The sequence below is a fragment of the Tachypleus tridentatus genome, chromosome 12 (genome assembly GCF_004210375.1).
Source record: "Tachypleus tridentatus isolate NWPU-2018 chromosome 12, ASM421037v1, whole genome shotgun sequence".
Lineage (NCBI taxonomy): Eukaryota > Metazoa > Arthropoda > Merostomata > Xiphosura > Limulidae > Tachypleus > Tachypleus tridentatus.
The window spans coordinates 86,598,562-86,622,979 of NC_134836.1; the positions used below are offsets into that span (position 1 = coordinate 86,598,562).

General features: G+C 32.6%; 1 protein-coding gene across 2 annotated transcripts in view; it reads right to left on the bottom strand.

The window, feature by feature from the left end:
* Positions 1–19: 19 nt before the first annotated feature.
* LOC143233892 (integrin alpha-4-like) overlaps positions 20–24,418 on the bottom strand; it is a 79,869-nt gene continuing 55,470 nt past the window's right edge. For both annotated transcript variants that reach the window (XM_076470749.1, XM_076470750.1), the window contains exons 19-27: positions 17,240–17,462; positions 15,234–15,397; positions 14,619–14,697; positions 8,862–8,963; positions 7,239–7,478; positions 5,349–5,471; positions 4,111–4,212; positions 3,695–3,817; positions 20–2,813 (exon numbers count right to left, since the gene is read on the bottom strand). In XM_076470749.1, the coding sequence (XP_076326864.1) occupies positions 2,658–2,813; positions 3,695–3,817; positions 4,111–4,212; positions 5,349–5,471; positions 7,239–7,478; positions 8,862–8,963; positions 14,619–14,697; positions 15,234–15,397; positions 17,240–17,462 (1,312 nt within the window). In that variant the 3' untranslated portion in view covers positions 20–2,657. The remainder of the gene's footprint in view (positions 2,814–3,694; positions 3,818–4,110; positions 4,213–5,348; positions 5,472–7,238; positions 7,479–8,861; positions 8,964–14,618; positions 14,698–15,233; positions 15,398–17,239; positions 17,463–24,418) is intronic.

The window sequence follows — 24,418 nt, forward strand, 5'->3', positions numbered from 1 at the left end:
TGAAAACAAGCTGTTTCAGATACTGTTGACCTTTTTTTATTATTATTGATGTTTACATAAAGTACAAAGAACAGTTTTATATTAAATAGTAAAATATTTGATTTTAAACAGGTTTTAGTTACAAAAAATGTGTTATACATCTGACCTTAAATACCTAACTTACACAATAATATTACAACCAATATACAAAAACAAATAATGAATGAAGTGTTAAATCAACAAAATACTCGAAAATAAATCAAGGTTTGGAACTTTTTATAAATAATAAACATTGTTTACTTAGCAGTGCATTTTTTCTTTTATATATGGAACCATAAGCTAAGTATTTATGTACTTTGATCATTTACAAATAATTCAAACATGTAAACACTGTAGAGAATCTGCAAGCAGCCAGTAACAACAATAAAATGCATGTTGATTATTATTCTTGCTACAATAGTTTTAGTATTATTAGGTTTTGGTGTCTAGACAATGTCAAACAGCATTATGTTGTAGTTAGTTGATTAAGCGGCAATAAATGCCTTTGGCATAATAAAATATGGTACTGCCAAAGCAGCATGGTGTTTTTCTGTTGCTACTGTAGTAATTTTGTATGATGGTTTTAAAACCTACATATACTGCCAAAGTGATTCTTCAATTATAAATGAAGAATTAGTATATATTACCAAAGTGAACTTGAGCACTGCAGTCACTCTATCTAGTTCAGGAAATCTGATTGTAAACTATATTAAAACCCACTGAAAACAAACTTATTGACTAGAATGTGAACTAACATAGTTATGTGCTGCATAGTTTAATTCCTGCATTAATCTCTTGTTACCACAGGGGCATACTTAGTACACCCACCATTAATATTCCAAGGGACAATGTGAGTATACTTTGATAAAGAGTTTTCACACTGAATGCAGTGATATATGATAAATCTATCACTAAGAAAATTATATTTTGTTCACTTTTTACTAAATCTTGGAAATACAAAATGCCTTGTAATGAAAAAGTTAGTGTATGTAATGTAATCCTTAATATACCTCACTGCTTGGAACCTATAGCTCTTTAGGTTACTTGTTTATTTGTAGTTAAATGCAAAGCTATACAAAGGGTTATCTGTGTGCTTCTCCATGGGTATCAAATCCAGTTTTTAGTGTTATAAGCCTCCAGACTTACTGGGAGCAAATTCTGCACTAGTATTGGCTCTTTTATTCTAATTCTTTCAGATTAAGAGTAAATTAGAGTGGAAGCAAAAATGGATCAAAGTTTTTGTTGTTGTTTTTTCACTTGTCAGCAAGATAATAAAACACCTTATTTATTTTATGTTTCTAGTGAAAAAACAAAGATGTTTTTTAACCTAAAACATTCAAAAATATTCAAGCAGAATATTAAACATTTTAGATGAACAAGGTTAAAATTTCAGCACAGATGTAGCTTTAAATTTAACTAGTTCTCTCATATTCTGTATTTGATAATGTTATTCAGTTGTGTGGATGCAGCTTACTTAGATAATAGGTTCTAGTGGAGTAGCTATGATATTGTCTTAGTATACATCTTGAGTATCAAAGTTATGATTTGTTACTTTTATGATTATTTGCACAAAATGCGACATTTATCTTCATGGGTATTATGCCCATTTTTATGGGTTTCACTATTATAACACAACTATACATATATTAAAATATTACAGTTCCACTAAAAAGTATACAATTAAATGCTTGAACTTTTTTTAACTGTGTTTAGATCTTATGCACATGAGATAAAGTCAATACAATATGACTATCTAACCCATACCTTCTCTGCATTAAGCTAAGCAATCTGTGTGTTATCTCAGCAGTGACATGTACTGTTCAATTGAGATTCTAAACTTAACGCTATCATGAAAGATGACAAAAATATAATCTAACTGTAAGGTACCTTTTTAAACTTTAATTATCACATCTTCAAGGAACATTATGGATAATTTGAAACTTTGATAGTTAATGAAATTATGTTTTCAGTTTCAGAACACGATGTTATAAAGACTGCATCACTAATTTATCACCCTTTTTTAAAACTAAGAAATATTTTTTTAATTAGTACCACAAACATGTTAGTACTACTAGACTGATATATACTAGACTTTAAGAAAATATCTGTTTGTTAGGAGGGAGTACAGAACTTTATAGTTCACCACAATCTTGCAGTTCAATTGGCACATAATTTTGATCTACTTATGTTTATATCTCACAATAAAAGTCAAGTTTTAGTACTCTTAGTATTTCACTTAAGAAAATACATGAAAACACTATTTAAAAAAAAATAGCACAGAAGTCTGCAGAATAAATTCAGACTTTAACACTTAAATAGGCACTGTTAGAATAATACATAAATATATTAATATTAAATTAATATTTTCCAAATCTAGTGAAAAAAAAGTTGCCACATATAAGGCATGGTGTAAAAAAATTGGTTTTTTATACAATGGTTGCTCACTAGTTCATTCAAATGAGTGTCAGTAAGTTAATGTACTTCATATGAGCTGTACAACCTTGAGTTCATAATTGTCACTATAATTACATACCATTATTTTATAAAAAAAAATCCTAATTAACCACCACTTTGATAGAGTCTAGCTTTTTTGTGTGGAAATCCATCTTTTGCAAGCTTTATTTTCCACCAAGAGCTTGTTATTTATCTGTACCTTCAGTGGTTGCATTACTGTATGCCTCTTTTTCTCGTTCCACTTCTTCGTCAGTGACAAGGTAAGGCTGCCACTCAAGTAGTGCTGCTTGTTGTCTCATCCGTTCCATTTCTTCTTTTTTCTTTCTTCGGAAGAATCCGAACTGAATATAAAAAACATTATATTTCAAATAAAGTGGTGAGTGATTATTAATTTCACCATCACAACTGTTAAAGTTTCCATTTTTTAATAAGTAAATTTCTGTTTAAATCTTACTAAAAATGAAAATCAATTTTAAAATAAGCCCAATGACAAACAGTTTCTGTCGTTTTCGGATATGTGAAGATGTTAGATCATTGGTACAAGTCTACCATAGCAATTAAATAACCAAGAACTCATTCACTGGTTCCAATCTCTTTCTCCAATACTTGGTACTTACCTGTATAACAGATATTAATTCCCCAAAATGTTAAAAGCAAATTACTGAAAATTGTAAGTTGAATTAAATGTAGTATAGATATAAAAAACAGCAGTTGCTTAACTGGTTCTACAACACAAAAAATGTTAACAACTTCAATGGTATAAACTTTGAGTCTGTTGGAAGTAAGAAAATAAAAGTATGCTAAATTTCACCAGGTTGACCTGGAATTTTAACACACAGATAAAACTGCAATTATCATGATATCAAAAACAATAAAATTAAACAATAAGATAAAAATAGTAATACATAAACAAAAAAATTGAAAGAAAATACAAAATTTCACCCAAATGTAAATTTTTTAAATGTATCATTGATTTTTAAAATAACATAAGAATGATGCTTCTAAACATGCATTTAATTTACTATGACACCAACTTTTCTTTGTAAAAGACATTTATGGTATTATGTCAAGACATCTAAGTACCAATGAATTTTATGTAGTAAAGTTAAGTAAAATAAAATACATAATTATTACAAAAACAAATAAAGTAAATAATTCTGCATTTTGCTAATAAAGAAATGTTTTAGATGAGAATCCAAATTTGACAAAGAATGGTACTTACATGAATACATGCAAGAAGAATCAAGATCAACAAAAGAACTCCAGCTCCAATACTAACAGCAATAATCCAGTTTTGTAATTTAGCAGGAGGTGGGGGTCCAGCTTTGACAAACGTAGAAACAACCTGCAAACAAAAGCAGTGTAGAAGAAGTAGCCATTTCAAACAACAATGGTGAATTAAGAAATAAAAAAAATATATATATTTTCTTTTTTGGGTTACTTCTCAATTAATATTCATAACTGTTTTTATATGCCACTAAAAACTGGTTTATTCAGTTATTTCATTTGCTTATTTTTCTCCTTTTTATTTATTACTGAAGTGCTAAACCATGCATTTGAAATGCATGAAGGATATTTTAAATAAAAGAATGAGTTGTGAAATAACTATACATTGCCTAGAAATAAACTAGTACTAACTTTGGTCTGGTCTGGTCGGTGATCATTTGGTTGGATATCAGGTTTTTCATCATTTATTTTGACTTCTCCTTCTGACACAACTGTAAGAGTATCTCTTTTCCCCTGCAGTCAAAGTAATTAACAATGATAAAATTGTACATCACAAAAAACAAAGTACAGACACTTCATTAAATATTACTCATTATTGTTGAAAGTCAACTTAACTCTGCATATGTCATTTTTATGTTTTTGTTTGTTTCAATTAAACATCCTTTATGCAATAACTATGTTCCAAAATCTAGAAATATGAACAATTCTGAAGCATAGCAGGACATGAATTGGCACACTAATTCCATATAGATTTACTAAATTATTATCATGAGACAAACAGGTGAGGTCGTGATATTTTAGGTAATCCTGCTAATAACAGCAAATTGGACCAAAAAATAAGAGGAGTGTTCTGCATTTGTTTAAATTATGTACAAATAAAGTAATGAGACTGTATAAGTGTAAATGAAACAGCACAATGTGCATACTTGCACAGATGTAATAACAGTTGATTCCACTAGTGTGTGTTTAGTTCTGCAGGTTTCTTTCTCTAGAAATTGAAATAAACAGGATGAACTTCAGGAATGATCCTCTCTCCACAATCTACTAGTAGAACTGACTGAAGAAAGTAAGCATAAATGAGAGGGGTGAACTTGCTTTCTTTGTCCAGTAAACAGCATCACCTCATGGCCTTTGTTCCCTAACAGCATTGATCAGCTGTGCCATTTAGACAATGTCAACCAGAAAATGATATTATGGTGGTAATCTTTTCAGGCTGGTTGCTATATTTTATTGCAATATCCTATCAGACAGAATTTATATTACCTGGTATACAGCACAAAGCAACTAGAGCAAAGCAATCTCAATGGTGTTTTGAACCACTTGTTGCCATCAGTAAAGCATGGAACTAAACACATCTAAGAAATTTTTAAGACTTCTATGTAACTAAAGCAAGAAGAAAACATGATATGTGCACACATCAGAAAGTTACATAAAGAAGAAATAAAATTTATTTTAAAAATGTTCCAATGAGTGGATTTTCAATATATCATTTTTTTTTATTCTTTTGTATACTGCCCACAAGAAAGCTTTGTTAAGCTTTGTTAAAACTAAGGGAAGGATTAGTGTTTTGTATAAATATTTCACTTTAATCCAGTGCTAATTTCATTATAAAATTCTGTTTACTTAATCCTTTTACCATGACAACTTACCTTGATGGCTTCTAATGCTTTCATATTCATCAGTGCATCAATCTTCAGTTTGGCATATTGCTTGTTATCTGTAAAAGGTCCTACAACACAAGTAACTTGGGTGCAGCTGGCAGAAACACAACTCTTAAGAAAAAAAAAATTATTGGAGGTGTTTACAACATGTGTGTATGTTTTACACTCATCTTTAAAGAAAAAAATCATGGTATTCAACTTCAATTTGAGTAATATTCAAAATTAAAAAGTTTTTAGAATACTTGCAGATATCCATATACTATAGCTTGTATTTAAAAAAATAGGTTGTATTGCATTTATTATAAACAATAAATTTAACAGTTTACTAAATGAGCCATTTGACTGGCCAACTGAGGTTTAAATCTTTTTCAACATTACATTGACTAAAAAGCAATTCAGTCAGAATAGGCAACATTCACTCTTTCTTTTTCTTTTTTTCCCTATCAAATAGACATGTGCAGAGAAAGAATCCATGTGCAAGCATGAACCCTAAAGGTTTGGTTCAAATGCTGTAATGAAAATCTAAGACAATATAACAGCTGTTCACAACAGAAACATTATTGAAGATTACATTAACTCCAGATGATAGTGCACCACGTTGTTTATACAGAACAAGGTATTGCAGATTTGATTGCCAAGCATGAGAAAGGCTTTTTTTGTATACCTACTGTCAGATAAATAGTCATATCAAACCATAATGAGATATTCTTCAAATTATAGTTGACAACATTTTCCTATTTTAATAAGCCTGGCATAGGTTGGTGGTTAGAGCATTTGACTCACAATCTGCAGGTCACAAGTTCTAATCTCATTAACAAAAATGCTTGCCCTTTCAGCTCTGGGAACATTATAATGTAACAGTTAATCCCACTATTTTTGTTAAAAAAGTATCCCAAGAGTTAGTGGTGTTAACTAGATTCCCTTCCTTTTGTGTGTCACTTCAAAATTAGGGATGGCTAAAGCAAACACTCCTGAAGTTGCTTAGTGCAAAATGTGACAAAAACAAACAAACCTTATTTAATATTCTCGAAAGAAAAAGGTGGATTTTATTGAAGAAATCTGATATTCCTACTGATATTTTACTGTATTCCTATAACTGCTATCCTTTCATACTTGTGGTAACCAAACTTTGTACTAAAATCTTTTGGTCACATGTTTCCATGTCTTTGCATAACACTATTATTTCTATATACTTCTATATGTGTGTTTATACATATATATTCTGTCTTTATATGTGTATATATAGATATATCCTTCAAAGCAAAACAGAAATATAGTTTTAAGGACTTATGACTGAAAGCAAGCCATCTACAAAAGTAAATGGCTTTTAAAAGTAAGATGTGCACATACAGATGGAAATGTCAGATTATATTACACCATCAGATCATTATCCTCAATGTTAACTATATCATATATATATATTATAAACAAAACTAGGATTACAAACATATGTTTTCTTATGTTATTCATCTGCCAATTAATCATTTTTTTGTTGGAAATAAAAGTTTGTACTTACTATTTTAAACCTGAATGGCATATAGGCTAAATAGTCACCTTACAGACCCTAAGCTTCAAGTATAGCTATCTGTAGTTTAGAACTGCTAACCATAGGTTGGGGAACTAGTGAGCAGTACTTTCCACCAACAAGGCTTTTATTCACTAAGTAATAGGACCATTTTCAAAATTATAATACTTCCACTGTTGAAGTTGCAAAGTATGTTCAGTAGTATATCACAGCTTGAATGTAGGACCTTATAGTCTACAACCTGACATGCTAACTAACAGACCATATCTGGCCCATGAAAATTGGATGTAGTATTTATTTAACTAGCAAGATGCATAACTTAAATATAAAAAATAAAATGTAATGATACTTACAAGTTCCAGATTTTTTAAATAATCTTTGGATACTGGCTTGTCTTTGGAATCGTCTGCAGCTCTTTTCTTCCGTCCAGCTAAGGATGTTGAGTCTTTCTGATCCTTTGCTACTTCAGGGTTCTTTCCATCAACATTGACCACAACTTCTTTATCTGATTTTGGCAGAGTCGTTCTTGGCTCCAGTTCTATGATGCTGACATTGCAACTTCCAGGAACTTGAAGTGCTCTCCCTTCATCTACCTAATTTTTGAATTTTTACTAAGACTTCACAATTTTTAAACATTTGACTATTATATAGGTAAATATGTGAAACATCTCTATTAATGCCTTTAAAAATAATGATGTATTTTAATTTTCTTGTACTTACGATGATAATTAAAAATACCAGTACAATTTGTAAATGAAATTAACCAGTAATTCTGTAGCATAATCATGAAATAACCTATAATAACATCACACATTAAGAGACACATGTTGCTCACTTTAAAAATATGCTTTTAAAACCACTCTAAAGTCTTAATATTTCATGTCCCAAAAAAGTCAGTAGTAATTGTGTAACCAAATTTAAAACAACACTCACTATAGATGAAAAAGAAATTAGCTTTAACATTAGACAGAGTTTATCAACATGTTGAAATTAAAAGTGTTTTTAAGTACATTGTTGAAATAAAAACTGTTCTTCCTTTCAAGGATGTAAATATGTTCTTCACAGCAGGAATGTGTAAATTTTACTATTAGGTGGCTCTCAACTCAAAGGGAACATTCTGGGAATGTTCAGAACTCAGCAAGTATACTCATCACACAACTACATTCAAATGTTATATAGCTATCACTTCTGACAATTTTACTAGAGGAGCAATAACAACTTCTGAAATGTTTGCTGCTCTGCTAATCTGAAAATTACAATAAATTAACAAGATTCAGCAGTACATTCCTCTTAAAATTGTAAGTTTTTTTTTTAAAGGGAACAGAATTTTCTTGGGTATATTTGATTTTTTTAAATTAAGAAACAATGCAAGAAAATTAAAGCCTAACGATTACTTTACTGAATGTAAATAATTAATTGCATTTTTTTATTTCAAAAGGAGACTCCATTACATCTATTTCAATTTATAGTAAAAAGGTGAAACTTCTTTAGAGTACTGAGTGTTGTATGCTAGCAACATAAGGAAAAATTTTAAAATATATTCCCTACTCTATAGAAATAACATTGTTAGTAACTAAAAAGATAGACTTAGTAATTAAAGAATGAATACTAGACTAAAATTATTAATTAATTAGTTGTCAATATAAACCAAATCTAATAAAACATAAGAAACATTTTGAAAGAATGAACCAAAGTTATATCAAATAAAGTCATACTTGTCCAAGCACTGAAATACTAACTCCATAAGAATTGTATTTAAGTATATTTTTTGCAAGAAGAGATGTTACTCATCACTCACTCTTACAAAGATAATACAGTTTACATTTACTCAAACAGACAGTAATAGAAAGGTGATACTTTAAATTTTATTGCATAGTACAACAATGCAATTTGTAATGTGATGATGTAGGTTCTATATCATACTATATATATAGCAAAAAAACTTAAGAAACAAAAACAACTCATTTGGAACTTACTTCAACGCTTTGTAGCTTTATAAACTTAATACCATTCAGTGATGTTGGGAGAGACAAAGTTACATCAGCTGACTTTATAGGACTTGGTAAGTATTTCAGTACCTATAAATATACAAAGGAATTGTACAAAGATTGAAAGTTATATTTCATCATAAAACAATAGTAACAGGCTTATTGCATTTTGAATCTCTACACTTTTTATTCAATCCTCTTTATGACTTCTCTGGAAAGAAAAGTGTAACAGGCTACTGGTATTTAATCATAGTATTGAACGTTTATTTTAGTTCGAAAAATGATACCATAGTTAAGACTAGTTCAGAAGTTAAGCCTTTGTAGTTTATTAGGTGTGATAGGTGCAAATAATGGGTTTTATTTGTGTATTCTGGACTACTATACACTTTTAAGGAAGCTAGTAATGAGAATGTTCAATTTATATGTAGAGTTTGCAGGTTGAAAGAAAAGTTGGAGGTTATTCTAACTAAAGTTGGAGAAATAGATAAAGAGAAGTACAAAGAATCTACCACATTTCCTCAGTGTCTCCAAATAACTCTGGAGCCCAATTCACAAGAGATAATTCTTGTTGTATCCCTTCAAAATTTACTTATACAGTAAAAAGTCAAGCCTAATACAGCAATGATCACTTGTGTCTCGGTGTTCCCCATTTTCCACCCTCTCAACCATTTATATATCAGAAGTTAACAATAAATCTAAAACAGCATTATTTATAGTAGGTTCCTTGACCAATTGATGACAAAATTCATCTTGAATAGCTTCCAGAAACTTTTTTCTCTCATGGGGTGGCTTTAGCATTTCCCACTCAGTATATCTAAAATTCAATTTTTTTCATTATTGAAAACAAATATATTCCTTACAGAGGGGAAACTAGAAAAACCAAGTTGGCTCACAAGAGATGTATTAGATAAAATTACATAAAACCATCACAAATTTAAGAAATTTAAAATTGGCTTGTATTATAGAAGATTTAAAAAATCAAGAAAGTGGTAAAAACAGGAAATTAGGACATCCAAAAGGATGTTTAAACAAAATTTGGCTGAAAACATTAATATTACTAGTAAGAATTTTTTAAAGTATATTATGGGTAAACAAAATGTTAGGATTAGGATAGAACCCTTGAAGGGTGAAAAAGGAAGAATTTATCTGATGATTATGAAATGGCTAGGTTAACAAATTCTGCTTTTTCTTCAGTTTTTACTGATGAAGACTTAAGCAGTATTTCTCATCTTGAATAATTGATAGTTGGAAACAAAGTCGAACAAGATAATTACATAAATTTTGAGCTTGTTAAAATAAAATTGGGAAATTTAAAGAATTATAAGGTTCCTGGGCCAGATAATTCTTCCCTGAGGATTTTAAAGAAGGTCAAGACTGGATATGTGAGTTACCTGCTACAGTTTTTGTAAGTCCTTGAATAGTGTACAAGTACTACTTTATAAAAGGATTTAGATCATTTTGTGAGTTGGGCAAATAAATGGCAGATTGGTTTCAATTATGATAAATGCAAGATATTGCATATGTGTTATCATAATTTGAATTATTATAACTTGCATAGGAATAACCTTGACAGTGTCATGAAATAAAAGGATCTTGGTGTAATAGTTGATCAGTCTCTAAAACCATCCAAGCAGTGTGCTTTTGTTAGTGGTAAGGCAAATAGGAGTTTAGGTTGTATCTACAGAAATACTGAATACAAGTCTAAAGAGGTTATAATTTCATTGTATAGGTCACTGGTTAAGCCACATTTGGAGTATTATGTTCTGTCTTATGCTTCTTACCTCAGGAAAGATACTGAATTGTTGGAAAGGGTTCAAAGGACAGTTACTAAAGAGAAACCTGGGATGAATGGGTTGTCATATGAGTAGAGATTAAGATCCTTAAAACTGTTTTCTCTTGAGTTATAGAGGATCTTATTGAAATGTTTAAGATTGTAAAAAGAATTGATAATGTTGATGCATCAACCTTTTTCATATTTAACAGTGAGAATTTCAGAATTAGGGGACACAAATATAGATTTGGGCAAGGTAAAAGCCATCTTCAACCAGACAATCTTATATTTCAAATAGGATGTTTGGCCAATGGAATGGGTTGTCTTTGGATGTTGTGGATTCAGTAGATTTAAAATGAGTTCAAAAGAAAACTTCTACATCTGTCTGTTCTAGAAAGAAATGTAAGTGTAAAGGATGATGTTTTTCCAAAATTTTCCATCTTTCATCTTTAGCCAGAAAACTTTCAAAAGTTAACATCTTTCTAATCTGAAAATATATTTCCAATAATATTTGCCTCCACTGACAATATAGCTATATCTTGAATGGGATATGGCAGATACTTTTGGATGAAGAGGGTTTAAATTATTTTTAATACACCATTTATAAAGTCATGTTGTGCAAAGGACCACATAACTTTTAACCATGAAGACTGAGTTTCCAAACAACCAGGTGAAAAATGTCTGTTGGCCAGCTCAAACATGGTACACCCAAGAGAACCTGACAGTGAGTAGAACAAACCATAGTCACAACCCAGGACAATAGCTGAATCAGGGGAAAGGCATACAGATGTAAGCCTGTGCAGACCTGACTGAATGTATCTACTGCCAATACTTGAGGATGAGGTATTGGAAGCCAAAACAACTGCAGTTGAGAATTCCAATAAGTCATAAATGCATCAACAGTTGGAGGCCCAAACTGAGAACAAATCACTGAAAAACCTCATGGTGTAGTATCCATTCTGTTGGAAAAATCCGTTTGAGTCAAGACAAACGATCTACAATTAAATTAATCACTCCTGGAACATGACACACTAAAAGACTAATATTATTAGAATGAGTGCAGTAGAAAAAAAGGTCTCAAGAATGTATGCCTCTTGCCAAGAAATCTGATGTAACACCATTGAATTGTTTGAATGTATTATGACAATTTTTCCCATCAAGAGAGACAAACCTTGTGCCATTACCAAGTGTACTGCAAGGAGTTTGAGAACATTGGTATTGAGGGTAAACTCATATTCCATCCAAATACACTGGAATTCCTGACCCTGAAGATAAACTTCACATCCCTCAATAGGTGTGTCTGTGAGCAGATGGATCTCAAAACGAACTGGTGGAATGGGTACCCTGATGGTAGTGTTGTTCCAATACAACCACCATTCACAAAATGTTGTTTCTAAGTAATGAGATAGGATTATCCACTGGTCACACAGTGACCACTAAAGGTACCTCATATGCTTATCTCAAACAAATGAGCAGCTCAAGGGAACAGAGAGAACCATCTCTGCAGTAAGGGAAGGAAACACAACTAAAAGCCTGATGGTTCTTTTTATCACTTAAAACCTTCTAAGGGTTGGTTTTGTCATGGCTTAAGTGGTTATTGAAAAAACATATTAAGATGGATGAGATATCACATTAATGACAAAAAAGCTTTCTATAGTCTGATAAAGAAGCCCACTTTTGTGGCTTCTGAAAGGAGAAGCTTCAAATTAAAAGGATGGATCCAGAAAGAGCCAGTTGTTCAAGGGATACAGGTAACATGAAAAAGCTAGAACAACTTTGCAGAAGACATAAGGTGCTAATGCAAAATCAAGAGGTAGAGCCCTGAACTACAGCACCTGACCCTTGTGCACCAACCTGAGAAACCTCCAGGAAGACTCTGCTACAGGAATATGGAGATAAACATTGGTATCATAGAACTTGGTTATCCAGAGCCCTGGTGCAAAGTGTCATCATTGGTTGAGAAAATATTACATGGTAAAGCAAGAAGAATCTAAAAACTGATTGAGTCAAGACAGATGCCAATCTCCTATATTCTTGGGTACAATGAATAAACAGGAATAAATTCCTGTAAGAATAGGATTAACCCTTTCTACTTTCTTTTTGACTGACAACTCTCTGATGGCCTGGGAACAAAGCTCCACTTGCTGTTAATCTGTAGGAGGTGAAAAGGTAATAGGTTGAACAGACAATAGTGGAGGTGATGTAACTTGAATGAATGATCTTAAAGACAGACATGAAGTACTCATGATTCCCTGGTGGAAGAACTCCAGATATCCAGGAAGTAATGTAATTGTGCTCCCCCAAGAGAGTCACTGATGCAGTTGTCACTGGCGCATCTGAGCCAAAGATCCTTGTAAATATGGATGAATCCTATTATGAGCACCAATAGACATGGGAACTGAGGGAGAAGGTCAATAATCACTACAGACCAATACTCCCAAATTAGCACCAGAAAGACAAGAAGCCAATGATGATAAGGAAGAATTAAAAGGGCTGCATTAATTAACCTCTCTGGAACTCCAGCAAGTAACAAGGGATGGAGAAAAAGAAGTTCCCTGTAACTCCCTGAGAGCAGAAGACAGTAAATGAACACTTTCTAACAAATAAACTCTACCCTATAAATCCCAACAAAATCAGCCAGGAAACCAAAGAAAGAACTGAAGAAGATGTCAGCAAAATCTCCAACTCATCCTCAAATTGCTGAGGGAACAGTGATAGGCTTCAGACAAAATTTAGATTGAAGATAACCTCATGACAATCATGAGAGTAAGATAAATCCAAGAAAACTGTGATCTGTTTAAAGTGGTCACTGGGTCCAATCTAGAACCCAACAGCTCCAAAATGGAGTCCATCCATTGAAACTTGAAATAAACCTCCTCCTGGTAGTGTTGAACCGAAGTATGCTGATTCAATAAATATGGGGGACAAGGCATGGCTATCCCATCATGTAACTGAGATACAAATCTTCTAGTATGAACAAGAATATCAGGAGGAAAAGGAGAAACCAGGTAATCACTTTCTATCCATTCTGCTAACAAGAAAGATAAAAAGTCAAATGCAACAGAAAAGACCTACAAAACCTTACAAACCCAAGCAACTAACTGAAGAAAATGGACTGGATGTGGCTGATCAAAATGATCGTCCTTTGAGGCTGATCTAATTAAAGAAGGAACTGGAAAAAGCAAGTCTAAGTTCTTGCCAGTCATTCCAGGGTCATTTGCAAAAGCTACCTCAGAACTCCCCAGAGAGACACCCTCAGTCTGCAGATATGTCTCCATCTCACAATGGATCATATTACAGACAGTTTTGGCTGAAAGTGACCCTTTCCTTGACTACTGACAAACACCAGATAGCAGAGGTGGAAAAGAAGACGTCTGGTTGACCTCTATAGTAAAAATAATAACTAAAAAATTCATACCTATTGGTATGATTTCTTTTTATTAAGTAATAGATAAATATAGGTTAAAAGATAACCATAGAAATACCAACTGCATTCAAAGTCACATCATAAACAGTGAACAAGCACAACATTCCTCCTGATAGAAACCCATGCCAAACAAGCACAACATTCCTCCCGATAGAAACCCATGCCAAATGCTTTGTTGAGAAGAAGTGATTAACATTATCTGAATGAGGTGCTCATATACAATATATAGACAGAAGTACATTGAAGTTGGTGGAGAAATTTCTAAATTATAATTTACCTAGGGCATTTGAGTGGGGTATAACAGACTGGAACAAACATTTGCAATGCTTAGAAGGAGAAAAAGTGGAAACCCTGGAGACCTATTGTCAGCAAAGGTAAGTATATTTTTGAAGGTGATCTTTTACATTTGCAGTTTTTCTACAACAGGTAGTTGGCATCCATTTCAGTGTACTCATCATGAATACACTGACTAAACAATTTTCCAAAGATTAAGGCTATTGTAAATTTATGACTTTAACTGTAAAGCCACAATAGCATAAATACTTACAATGTAAGAATGAGTGAATGCAATTTCTTCTTTTTCCTGCTTTTGTTCTTTATAAATAATCTGTTCTGTATTGGCAAATCTATAAAAATACAAGTAGGAATGACAACTATGAAACTAACCCTTAGACATGTAATTTTGATATAAAAATCAACTTTCATGTATATCAAGGCAATTGTCGCTTGACTAGTATTATTTTCTATTATAGTAATAACAAAATAAAAACTGTAATATGAATCAAAATACACCAATAATTGTTTTATTCTATAAAACAAATAGCAGAATAATAAAAAGTAACCTATCAATTATAGAGTATTTTGATCATGTATTTTCCATTATTCCATATCACTTTGTTATTATCATCATTTAAAAGTCTTTCTTACTGTTGCTGTGTACTGAATATGCTTATATGTGTAGTACAAAACATATGCTAGTATATGCAATACAGATGATAGATCAACTTCATTAAATTTATTTAAGATTAAGTTTATTAGTTTAAAAATACTTTGTTAAAAAAAAACTTTTAAAAAACCAAATTGATTCTCATTTACACCAAAAAGAATATTTTTCATCCAAGACAATAATAAACTGGTTTTGTATTCTATAACAGCTACTTACCCCGTTATAGTAATATCAGCTAAGGCTTTAAAAGGAAGGGTCAAAACAACATGATTATCATCTGATTTCATCTCAGTACTGCTTGTCTTGGCCACAAGTTCAAAGCTTAATTTTTCAATATCATTTGTAATTCTACTTGTGTCTAACTTGATCTGAAATTTCACCTAAAAATATAATTTAGAATTTATATTATTTTAAAAATGTTTTATCTTTTAAACTCTAAAAAAAACAGTTTATTATTTCATTAAGATATGCATAATTCATTAAGATGTCTCTAAGATTACATTTACCTCTTAAATAATTATCCCTATCCTGCATAATAGAAAGAAGTAGAATTTAAAGAAGCCACTATTCATGAGCAAATGCAATATGTCTCTGCCACATAATCCAAACACAGCCAATTTTGACACAAAAAAATTGAAGAACTGACTATATAACTACTGGGTCATAATACAGCCAAGTAACTGAACAAAAACACAAAAATTATGCTTTTTTATGAGCTCTGTTCTGCTTAAAAAAAGGGTCAAAATGGGCAAATCTAACTTTTTGTATGTCAATGTATTGAATGCATGAAAATTTATAATTGTGCTAATTTTCATCATTATTGTTGTATAAGAGCCAAAAATATACATTTTTGGGTTGTCATCGACTTTGATAGGTGAAATCCTTGAAAAAAAAAAAAAAAAGGCTTAAATCAAAAATATTAATAAAGCATCTTGACATATTGGAGAAAGATAAAACCATACCAAGTTTCAAGTCAATTTACTGAGAAGTAAAATAACAGCAGTCAATAGAAAGTGTTTGAAGGAAGAAAGAAGAAACAATTCTTTAACAGTATGATTGTCTGCAGAGAGCTGGTCTCAGATGTAGTTGTGATGAATATTTAACACTTATCATATAATGGGTGTGATTTTGATTCATCTTAGGTTTGTAAAACATTTAGATCTTTCCATTTCATTTCCATATTGCTATAAGTTCTTAATTTATCTAAACACAAAAAATAAAGAGTCTTCTAAAGAGAATCCTTTACCATCTTCAATCCAATTTCTAAAATAACATAAGTATAAAAATCAGTCACACCATGCAATCCTTACAAAGTGCACAAATGATTTGTATATTTTCAAATACTGCAAAGCTACTCAAGGGCTAATGCAGTAGTCATCCTTAATTTTGAACTGACATACAAAGTGAAGGCAGCTAGTCAAGAGCAGTTACTACCAACTCTAGGGCTACTGCTGTCTGACTGAATAGTGGGATTTGACCATTACTCTCATAATACACCCATCACTCCAAGGTGGAAAACAAGATTTCTTTTAAGGTAACAGGAATAGAATGACACATCCACAGATCTATAATTTGTCAGACTAATAACTGCATCAAGTTCAGCCCTGAATTAGCAAAGGCAATGGGCAAAGACTTTAAACTTTCTATTCTCAAAATATTCCAGAAACAATATTAAACAATTCATGCTATGTATTTGATAAACTGACTTTGTTTTCAGATAGTATGCAAACCAAAAAGAGTTTTAGTTATAGAACATTTCCTGGAACTCTAATTGGCACTGTTACCCTTACTTATATTCATTTTCGAACTATTGTGCTACATAAAATTTTAATTAACAGATGACATTTGTCCTACTTATAAATTATAGTTATTGCTTACATAAATATGAACACCATCCACAAAATATCTAAGATAGTGTTTCAAAATGATACTATATTCTTAAATCTGGCTTATTTCATTATTACATAGAGTGGTAACATTCACTCAAGTTTTATTTATACATTACCAAATACACAGCACTTTATTGTTAAATATTAAACACTAATCATGTGATAATTTAGTTCCATCAAATACAATTACAAATATAACGAAAAGTTTTATTGCACAAGTTTATGTTCCAGTCAACATAGAAATTTGATTTTCATAAACAATTTCAAATAATATACAATTATTTTAATAATATCATTACAAGCATCTAAAATTAATACATAAGCCTAACTTACCTTCTGTCCATTTCCAAGAGGATTTCCAACATTGCATGTTAGCCCACTACTGCTGTTTGAATCCTTTTTATCATATATATAACAGTTGGCTTGATTAATAATACCTACATCTGGTGGTAGCATAATCTCTACCACTGTTTGGTAGGCTGGCTCCTGACTACTGTAGACTTCTACATTCAATGTAAGGCTTGTGTTTTCTCCAATAACAAGAATTTCCTCCTCCCTAGCATAAAAAAAATAAATTTATCATTAATGTTTCTAGTAAGTTTATGTTCCTCGTGTACAGATAAGATAAATATGCTTTTTTTGTACATGTTTTTACATCCACATATATAAGGTTATACTTTAACTGATTTTCCATTGATTAGTTAGATGGGATTCACAAGATAAGAGGAGATTCAGGCAAAAAATGTATTTCAAAGTTAAATTCAGTTCTCCTGATTTTGACCAAATATAGAGTAAAAAATAAGGTTGGGTGCAAATCAAACACTCCCAAAACATTTGTTATTCAATAATTTGTAAAAAACAAAACACAGCACCTTTTCTGGATTGTTTACTCTCTCAAAACTATCCTAAGAACTTCTTAAGAAGACTGAAAAGGACTAGTTAACTTTCCTTGTTAAAATTAGTGAGAAATTTTTACTAGTTACACAAAGAACTCATACTTTACTTATCAGAATGAGGACCTGAGCTAGAAAGACAAAAATAAGGAGCTAACTGAGAGATCATAGCATTATATCCAAACTTCTCTACTATCATTCCTCTTAAGATACATGCTAAATATATCACTTTTAGCCATACTAGTAGAAAATAAAGCATGATATAACCTTAAGGTATCACCAGACCTGTTAGTGGAAATGATCAGTCAACTTTCAAACTGAAAGAACAGATTTATAGAAAGCTTTCCCATATGAGAATGCACTCATGATTCCACATGTAAATGAACCAGGATAAAAAATAACTAAGGTAAAATTAGCTTGGCTACTTCCTTGAGAAACATTCTCTGTTAAATTACATATACCTGTATGCAATAAACTTCTTTGAAAACCTTCACATGAACTTTAGGTATCTGCTTTACTAAATACAAAAGGTGGAAAATATCTATCATTCCTGCATACACAATAATGAAATATGTTTTCTCTGGCTTGAAATATACAAAAATGCATGTATATATTAATTAATTAATTACTATAAAGTAAACTAAAATACTTGTCTCATGATGAAACTTTGTAGAATGGACAGCAACTACCTGTTGTAGAGACACAAGTGTAGAGGTCAACATTTCAAAAGTCTTCCATTGTACAAAGTTTCATCATGAATACTCTGCCCAAACAATCTATCAAAGAATACTTGTCTCAAGTTTATGCATGCGATCTTTGTGTTAATACATGGTAAAACTTGCTGATCTAACTTTTAATTTCAAAATAAAAAAATCTTTACTGCTGGTGAAACATCAAAACATTTTCAAAAACACAGATTTTTAACTTTTTAGTTATAAGAAACTAAATGTATGGATCAAGTAAAACAAGCTGCAGTATATATACATATAGACGAGGTCTGATCAAAAAGTTCTAAGACTTCTTCTGTTATAGGTGCCAGTACAGAAGCAGTGAGCTTCACTGAAGTGTGTACAAAGAACAAATAGTGATCTACCCCACAAACAAGCCATTTCTTCAGACCTTGTTACAAAAAACTTGTTCAAAGACAAGCATATCTCTTGTCCCTGTCGTGATAAAAATGGACAGAAGAGTAACGTGTTTGCATCAAGTTTTGTGTGAAAAATGGTAAAGGAGGAACAGAAATCCTCGAAATGTTAAAAACTGCCTTTGGTGATGACTGCTTAAGTAAGACTGTCACTTATTAGTGGATAAAACACTTCCAAGAATGCTGGGAATCAGTTAAAGATGGCCCACATTCTGGATGACCTTTGACATTGTCCACTGTTGAAACGGTCGCTAAGGTGAAAGACAGTTAATCAGGCCTTTTATAAAAAGGTCTTAATTTGATTGAGGAAGAAAGTTAGAAGATGAGCTGTGGCAGAATGGTCACTGGTTTCTTCATTATGACACCTTCACACACTGCTGTATCTATTCAAGTATGGTTTCTTCATTATGACACCTCACACTCTGTATCACACTGACACCTTCACACTGTATCTATTCAAGTATGGTTTCTTCATTATGACACCTTCACACACTGCTGTATCTATTCAAGTATGGTTTCTTCATTATGACACCTTCACACACTGCTGTATCTATTCAAGTATGGTTTCTTCATTATGACACCTTCACACACTGCTGTATCTATTCAAGGTATGGTTTCTTCATTATGACACCTTCACACTGCTGTATCTATTCAAGTATGGTTTCTTCATTATGACACCTTCACACACTGCTGTATCTATTCAAGTATGGTTTCTTCATTATGACACCTTCACACACTGCTGTATCTATTCAAGTATGGTTTCTTCATTATGACACCTTCACACACTGCTGTATCTATTCAAGTATGGTTTCTTCATTATGACACCTTCACACACTGCTGTATCTATTCAAGTATGGTTTCTTCATCATGACACCTTCACACACTGCTGTATCTATTCAAGTATGGTTTCTTCATTATGACACCTTCACACACTGCTGTATCTATTCAAGTATGGTTTCTTCATTATGACACCTATTCTACACACTGCTGTATCTATTCAAGTATGGTTTCTTCATTATGACACCTTCACACACTGCTGTATCTATTCAAGTATGGTTTCTTCATTATGACACCTTCACACACTGCTGTATCTATTCAAGTATGGTTTCTTCATTATGACACCTTCACACTGCTGTATCTATTCAAGTATGGTTTCTTCATTATGACACCTTCACACACTGCTGTATCTATTCAAGTATGGTTTCTTCATCTATTGACACCTTCACACACTGCTGTATCTATTCAAGTATGGTTTCTTCATTATGACACCTTCACACACTGCTGTATCTATTCAAGTATGGTTTCTTCATTATGACACCTTCACACACTGCTGTATCTATTCAAGTATGGTTTCTTCATTATGACACCTTCACACACTGTATCTATTCAAGTATGGTTTCTTCATTGACACCTTCACACACTGCTGTACATTCCTTCATGACACCTTCACACACTGCTGTATCTATTCAAGTATGGTTTCTTCATTATGACACCTTCACACACTGCTGTATCTATTCAAGTATGGTTTCTTCATTATGACACCTTCACACACTGCTGTATCTATTCAAGTATGTTTTCTTCATTATGACACCTTCACACACTGCTGTATCTATTCAAGTATGGTTTCTTCATTATGACACCTTCACACACTGCTGTATCTATTCAACTGCTGTATGGTTTCTTCATTATGACACCTTCACACACTGCTGTATCTATTCAAGGTATGGTTTCTTCATTATGACACCTTCACACACTGCTGTATCTATTCAGGTATGGTTTCTTCATTATGACACCTTCACACACACTGCACATCTATTCTGGTTTCTTCATTATGACACCTTATTCAATCTATTCAAGTATGGTTTCTTCATTATGACACCTTCACACACTGCTGTATCTATTCAGGTATGGTTTCTTCATTATGACACCTTCACACACTGCTGTATCTATTCAAGTATGGTTTCTTCATTATGACACCTTCACACACTGCTGTATCTATTCAAGTATGGTTTCTTCATTATGACACCTTCACACACTGCTGTATCTATTCAAGTATGTATCTATTCAGGTATGGTTTCTTCATTATGACACCTTCACACACTGCTGTATCTATTCAAGTATGGTTTCTTCATTATGACACCTTCACACACTGCTGTATCTATTCAAGGTATGGTTTCTTCATTTTTTTCATTATGACACCTTCACACACTGCTGTATCTATTCAGGTATGGTTTCTTCATTATGACACCTTCACACACTGCTGTATCTATTCAAGTATGGTTTTCTATCATTTGACACCTTTCATCTATTGTATGGTTTCTTCTTCACCTTCACACACTGCTGTCTGCTGTATCTATTCAAGTATGGTTTCTTCATTATGACACCTTCACACACTGCTGTATCTATTCAAGTATGGTTTCTTCATTATGACACCTTCACACACTGCTGTATCTTATTCAGGTATGGTTTCTTCATTATGACACCTTCACACACTGCTGTATCTATTCCAGGTATGGTTTTCTTTCATTATGACACCTTCACACCAACTGTATCTATTCAGTGTATGGTTCATTTATGATTATGGTTTTCTTCCATTATGACACCTTCACACTGCTGTATCTATTCAAGGTATGGTTTCTTCATTATGACACCTTGACACCTTCACACTGCTGTATCTATTCAAGTATGGTTTCTTCATTATGTCACACACTGGTATCTATTCAAGTATGGTTTCTTCATTATGACACCTTCACACACTGCTGTATCTATTCAGGTATGGTTTCTTCATTATGACACCTTCACACACTGCTGTATCTATTCAAGTATGGTTTCTTCATTATGACATTCACAACTGTATGGTTTCTTCATTATGACACCTTCACACACTGCTGTATCTATTCAAGTATGGTTTCTTCATTATGACACCTTCACACACTGCTGTATCTATTCAAGTATGGTTTCTTCATTATGACACCTTCACACACTGCTGTATCTATTCAAGTATGGTTTCTTCATTATGACACCTTCACACACTGTTGTATCTATTCAAGTATGGTTTCTTCATTTCACACTGCTGTATCTATTGTATGGTTTCTTCATCATTATCACACTTGCTGTTATCTATTCCTTGGTTTCTTCTATTATGACACCTTCACACACTGCTGTATCTATTCAAGTATGGTTTCTTCATTATGACACCTTCACACACTGCTGTATCTATTCAAGTATGGTTTCTTCATTATGACACCTTCACACACTGCTGTATCTATTCAAGTATGGTTTCTTCATTATGACACCTTCACACACTGCTGTATCTATTCAAGTATGGTTTCTTCATTATGACACCTTCACACACTGCTGTATCTATTCAAGTATGGTTTCTTCATTATGACACCTTCACACACTGCTGTATCTATTCAAGTATGGTTTCTTCATTATATGACACCTTCACACACTGCTGTATCTATTCAAGTATGGTTTCTTCATTATGACACCTTCACACACTGCTGTATCTATTCAAGTATGGTTTCTTCATTATGACACCTTCACACACTGCTGTATCTATTCAAGTATGGTTTCTTCATTATGACACCTTCACACACTGCTGTATCTATTCAAGTATGGTTTCTTCATTATGACACCTTCACACACTGCTGTATCTATTCAGTAGTATGGTATTCTTCATTATGACACCTTCACACACTGCTGTATCTATTCAAGTATGGTTTCTTCATTATGACACCTTCACACACTGCTGTATCTATTCAAGTATGGTTTCTTCATTATGACACCTTCACACACTGCTGTATCTATTCAAGTATGGTTTCTTCATTATGACACCTTCACACACTGCTGTATCTATTCAAGTATGGTTTCTTCATTATGACACCTTCACACACTGCTGTATCTATTCAAGTATGGTTTCTTCATTATGACACCTTCACACACTGCTGTATCTATTCAAGTATGGTTTCTTCATTATGACACCTTCACACACTGCTGTATCTATTCAAGTATGGTTTCTTCATTATGACACCTTCACACACTGCTGTATCTATTCAAGTATGGTTTCTTCATTATGACACCTTCACACACTGCTGTATCTATTCAAGTATGGTTTCTTCATTATGACACCTTCACACACTGCTATTGTATCTATTCACACACTGCTGTATTGGTTTCTTCATTATGACACCTTCACACACTGCTGTATCTATTCAAGTATGGTTTCTTCATTATGACACCTTCACACACTGCTGTATCTATTCAAGTATGGTTTCTTCATTATGACACCTTCACACACTGCTGTATCTATTCAAGTATGGTTTCTTCATTATGACACCTTCACACACTGCTGTATCTATTCAAGTATGGTTTCTTCATTATGACACCTTCACACACTGCTGTATCTATTCAAGTATGGTTTCTTCATTATGACACCTTCACACTGCTGTATCTGTATCTACCTTCACACTGCTGTATCTATTATGGTTTCTTCATTATGACACCTTCACACACTGCTGTATCTATTCAAGTATGGTTTCTTCATTATGACACCTTCACACACTGCTGTATCTATTCAAGTATGGTTTCTTCATTATGACACCTTCACACACTGCTGTATCTATTCAAGTATGGTTTCTTCATTATGACACCTTCACACACTGCTGTATCTATTCAAGTATGGTTTCTTCATTATGACACCTTCACACACTGCTGTATCTATTCAAGTATGGTTTCTTCATTATGACACCTTCACACACTGCTGTATCTATTCAAGTATGGTTTCTTCATTATGACACCTTCACACACTGCTGTATCTATTCAAGTATGGTTTCTTCATTATGACACCTTCACACACTGCTGTATCTATTCAAGTATTGTATGGTTTCTTCATTATGACACCTTCACACACTGCTGTATCTATTCAAGTATGGTTTCTTCATTATGACACCTTCACACACTGCTGTATCTATTCAAGTATGGTTTCTTCATTATGACACCTTCACACACTGCTGTATCTATTCAAGTATGGTTTCTTCATTATGACACCTTCACACACTGCTGTATCTATTCAAGTATGGTTTCTTCATTATGACACCTTCACACACTGCTGTATCTATTCAAGTATGGTTTCTTCATTATGACACCTTCACACACTGCTGTATCTATTCAAGTATGGTTTCTTCATTATGACACCTTCACACACTGCTGTATCTATTCAAGTATGGTTTCTTCTTCATTCACACATGACACCTTCACACACTGCTGTATCTATTCAAGTATGGTTTCTTCATTATGACACCTTCACACACTGCTGTATCTATTCAAGTATGGTTTCTTCATTATGACACCTTCACACACTGCTGTATCTATTCAAGTATGGTTTCTTCATTATGACACCTTCACACACTGCTGTATCTATTCAAGTATGGTTTCTTCATTATGACACCTTCACACACTGCTGTATCTATT